Source organism: Octodon degus, unplaced genomic scaffold (assembly GCF_000260255.1).
Source record: "Octodon degus isolate 3935 unplaced genomic scaffold, OctDeg1.0 scaffold00009, whole genome shotgun sequence".
NCBI lineage: Eukaryota > Metazoa > Chordata > Mammalia > Rodentia > Octodontidae > Octodon > Octodon degus.
Window position 1 is genome coordinate 5,418,935 of NW_004524585.1, and position 4,944 is coordinate 5,423,878.

The 4,944-nt window shown below is 31.8% G+C and overlaps 1 protein-coding gene across 3 annotated transcripts in view; it reads right to left on the reverse strand.

The window, feature by feature from the left end:
* Positions 1 to 3,905: 3,905 nt before the first annotated feature.
* The window catches only part of Kcnt2 (potassium sodium-activated channel subfamily T member 2), a 417,549-nt gene continuing 416,510 nt past the window's right edge, over positions 3,906 to 4,944 (reverse strand). For all 3 annotated transcript variants that reach the window (XM_023707734.1, XM_023707733.1, XM_004625302.2), the window contains one exon: positions 3,906 to 4,794. In XM_023707734.1, coding sequence (XP_023563502.1) covers positions 4,683 to 4,794 — 112 coding nt within the window. In that variant the 3' untranslated portion in view covers positions 3,906 to 4,682. The remainder of the gene's footprint in view (positions 4,795 to 4,944) is intronic.

The window sequence follows — 4,944 nt, forward strand, 5'->3', positions numbered from 1 at the left end:
ATGCAAGAAATCCAACAATGATCATTTCAAGGGTAAAACTCTCCTGGTGCTGCTTTGGAGCTCCTGTACACACCTTGCCAATCATCTGCCAACTGGGTGAACGCATAGGTGGCTTTCTGTTTTCTCGGCCACAGCTACTGTGAGCCATGCCCGGGTTCCATTAGGACAAAATAGATGTGTGCAAACAGTTTGTGAGCATTTTACCTCCCATGATGTTCAGGGACGTACACACAGCAATGGAGCATTATGTGGGTACAAACCTTGATTTGATACTTTTGCACAGGAGCACAGGCCTTGCTGTTCATCAGGCCAAGCCGATGAACACAAAGATCCCCTTCTGTATCCCTGAGGTGCAGCAGCTGAGATGCATAGCAGCTGCCATTGTGCTATAGCGCATAACTTCATTAGAGAAGTATGTAATGTCTCAAGTTAATGTCCCTTAAGAGTAGAGTTAGGGAGAAATGTGTCTTCCCATTTATTTAGAAGCAAGGACAACTTTTGTACTTTTTAAAATTTTATTTCAAAGGGGAAAAACAAAACCAAATAAGAACAAAGACAAAAACAAAGCAACATTGGTCATTCAAGAAATGCAAATTAAAGCAACATTGAGATTCCATCTCACCCCAGAAAGAATGGCTATTGCAAAGAAATAAATTAATAACAAATGCTGGAGAGACTGTGGGGAAAAAGGAATCCTTCTCCACTGTGGGTGGGAGTGTAGACTGGTACAAACATTATGGAAATCAGTGTGGTGACTCCTCAAAAAACTAGGATTAGAAGTCCTGTTCAAGGATCTCAGGATAAATCCTGAGGGGATTTCACTGACCTTCTCAGACCAAAAAGCTACAACTCTTGTTGCATAGGTCCTGCTTTACCTTGGTCTTAACCATCCAGTAGAAAAGTATGAAGACGAAATATAGGAAGTAAAGCCATGCTGTTATGTTGAGCTGTGGGGGACTCAGGTCAATAATTTCTGACATTGCCAGTTAAACAGAAGACCCAATGCTATTATGGTCTACTGGACTTTTTAGAATATTTTGCTGATTTTACACACCTATAATATTCAATAACGAAACTTAGAAAAAATGGGGTATACAGATGAATGTCCATTTTGTACCTGTGTATTCAAAGTGGTTAGGATAGATATATAGTTGCATTCTCTTAATGAATAGAATGATTTGTTCTAATGGTGTTTGTAAATAGGATCTCAAGTCCGCATCTTGTACAGCAATTAACCACTAAGAAGAATATATGCAGTGTATTATTTGTTGAAAAAAAAGAAAAGAAATCCTGTTCAACCCAGATATCCCCTTTCTGGTATTTTTCCAAAAGAACTGAAAATATCACCCCATTGTGATATATGTTACCCATGTTTATAGCAGCACAATTTGTCATAGCTAAGTGATGGAAACCACCCAAATGCCTATCACTGAAGATTGGGCAAAAAAGATATGGTATTTCTTATATTATGGAGTATCATCCAGCTATCAGGAAGATTAACTTAAGGCTTTTATGTTAAATGGATGCAACCAGAGGCTATACTCATAAGTGAAATAAATCAGACCTACACGTGTAAACATCTCATTGTCTCCCTAGTAAAAGAGCCTAAAGGAATAAATAAAATCTGAAAAGTACAATAGATATAGTAAAATGGAAAGAAACAACATAAGGAATAAAATTAGGGAAAGGACAAAAGATAGGAAAAGAAAAAGGAAGGGGATAAAATATGAAGGTATATACACGAGATAGCTAAGATGATTGTACTACTAATTTCTATCACTCTTTTGAAGGTAGCAGTTAATTGACCAATTTTATGTGCTAATAGCTATAGTCTGAGAACTGCATTGAAGACAACAATGTACAATAAATAACCACTGTTGAATACCTTTCATCTTGGTTTATTTAAAAATGTGTATCATTTCTAATGTATTTTAAACTTTCCTTCGCCGTAAACCAGTGCGTTCTTCAACCTTAAAGTAACATACTGAGACATACTCCCTGCTGTGTATAATACATTTCCCTTTTAGCATCTACGTTAGGGTTTCACTCCACTTCACTTTCTTTAACACTTCTCATCACTCATTTCCTCTGTCTTCTACTCATACTTCTCTATTCTTGTCATGATAAAATAACTATTCAGAGTCTATTTTAGTAGGAACTAATTCAACAGCAGTTTATTTATGGCTTTCTTTTCCAATCACTTTCATATTTACTTTGGTTTTAAAGTATAAAAGTAACAAAAGAATTTTACAATTTCAAAACAAAGTCTCTCTAGCAAAGTTCTAGCAACAGACACGAAGAGTTTTCATCATCAGAAATAATTTTATTATTTTTTCCAAGGCGATTCAATGTAACTGGTAGCAAAATGTTACATAGCAATAGACAGAACCAATTCCTGTAGGGCTACAAGAACAATTATGAACTATATTTTATGTGCAAGTATAATTATTTTAAAAAGGCAACCATTTTTTAAAGTCTTTTATAAGCATGTTTTATTTATTAAAGACCAGAAAGACTAATAAGCTATCATTATTAGAGCAAGCTGATATGAATTCCATCAGATATTAAATTTGGACTAATATGCTCATAATCAAAAATAATTATTTTAAAATTTATGAAAGAAAAAATTTAGTTCTATAGGAAATATAATCATATTCTAGCTTAAAATCCTAATCTTGCCTGTCATAATGCAAAAATACTAAATTTTAGATCTTAAGGGGAAACAGATTTGTAAAATTTTACATTAATTCCTAAAAATGACTATAATAATGTAAAAAAGAGAAAGCCAACTCCAAGCATCATACTTTACTATTGGTGTGCAAAAATGAAACAAGTTCAGCAAATTCAATTTTTCTGTATTAAATACATTCTATTCCACCTTCAGTTTTGCCAATATGTAATAGGAATACTTGCCAAATGCATTTCTCATTTCAAAGATATACACATATGCATACAACCTTTAAGTTTAAGGCATGCTCCCAATTTTAAATAACTTTTTATCATTTTCATTTCTCTGATGGTTCAATTAAGACTAATAAAACCAAATGGAGGCTTAATCTATTTTAGATGAAATCCCTGGTGTTCTTGTTATTCCTAAATATGGGCAATGGAAAATAGTGACATTTCCTATTTGTGGAAGCAAAATATTCAAAGGTTATATTTAACTTCATATTCTATACTTTATAATCTTTTCTGAATAATAATTGAGAGAATATTAAATTTTCCTTATTTTAAAAATTGTATTTCTATTCAAAAATTCTGCTTCATTATGAAAAGAATGGACAGGAATGTCTTTTTCTAATATGTCTCATTTTCGCTGAAGTGAAACTAAATGCTAAATTTGGGAATTAAAATAAAATACAAAGTTAGAAGAAAAAGATCTCATAAATTTACCAATATTATTTCACGGGAACACTCAATGACACTTTTAGTCTCTGGAAATCCTGTGTACATTCTCATGTGCTTCTTAGTGTGCTTATAGAGGGAAAGTAAAATAAATAGTTCAGATAAAATATTAATGTCTCCAAGACCCAGTTTGTATTTAAATTTATAATTGTCAAATTTGGAATGATTCATGTTAGATTTAAAGGACCAGGATTACCTATTTTTGTATTTTTCCTCACAACGTTAGAATATAGGTCTTATAGAATCTATAGGATAATATGAGATTTTTCACTATTAAATCAAAATTTTTGATAGATTGTTTTTGAAAGTGATTGCATCTATAGCAAAGACATATGCAAGATATTTAAGCTTTTAAAGTGTCTTTGTAGTCCATAAAAAGTATAAATATCTTCTTTCAATGTTAAATTGTTTTTTCTAATTAATTTTCTATAGAGATACATGAAAAATGCTGAAACTCAAGAGCAAAATGAAAATTACTATAGCATTTTTCAGAAATCCAGTTAAAGATTCAATTTTTCTATTTAAATCAACAAATATTCTTAAAGTATTTTCTCCATGCTAGGCATTTTTTAAGGAGAAGACTAGATATTTGACTTTTTGTATACTAAAATGTGTGCTAAGTATTAAGTTACCAAAAAGTTCAGGTACTGAATATATCTTTTTGTTTAGTAAACATGCTATGAACATCTGTAATTCTAAAATGAATACAATATCAAATGAAAAGGCAGACAGAAAAAAAGTTAAAATAAAGTCTTGTACACTAAAGCAAACTATAATTTTTACACAAAATTCAGCCATATGAGTTTGTTGGTTAATCCCTACATAGGGAAGACCAGGCATTTATGATGAGCTCCATTTTATAAAACAACAAGTTTAAAGAATATATGTGACAATTTAAATGTTAGTAGGAGCAACAGTCTTCTATGCCTATTATGATGTACCAAATACCATTAGAATTTTCACTTTCATAAAACCATATTAATTTGGGTTGTGTACAGTTCAGGCCATACTCAAACATCAAAAATCAGATTTCATTTTGTTTTTTAATTTAGTTTTTCATAATCATTTCATGACATCTTTTCAATATCAACAAGGGAAGTACCAATAAATGGTTCATTAAATTTTAAAATTCTCTATACATCTAACAGATTTTCTTTTTAAATATGAGAGAATTAAATATACTCTAATCTACTTTCTTTCAGTGGCAGCAACACTTCAGTGTTTTCAAGCAAGATCCTCATAGAAATAAAAAAAAAAAAGTTTCTCATATTTTGTTATCAAAGTTGGGTTTCTTCCCGCGAGTCTTGGCCAGGGGCATTGCAGATGCTGTTTTTCCGACTAGGTTCAGTGTTTGGAAGGTAGGCCAGTGGGTCAGGTCTGATTAGGTATCTAATTAAAAAAGAAAAGCAAATAACTTTGTAATAGCAAATAAGGGCAACACCAACTCACATGTACACTTTAGATTTGTACTTTGGTATGTGCTTTGCTTTCAAATTACTTAACATGGACTTCTTGTTCCATTAACTGCTATAATTTTAT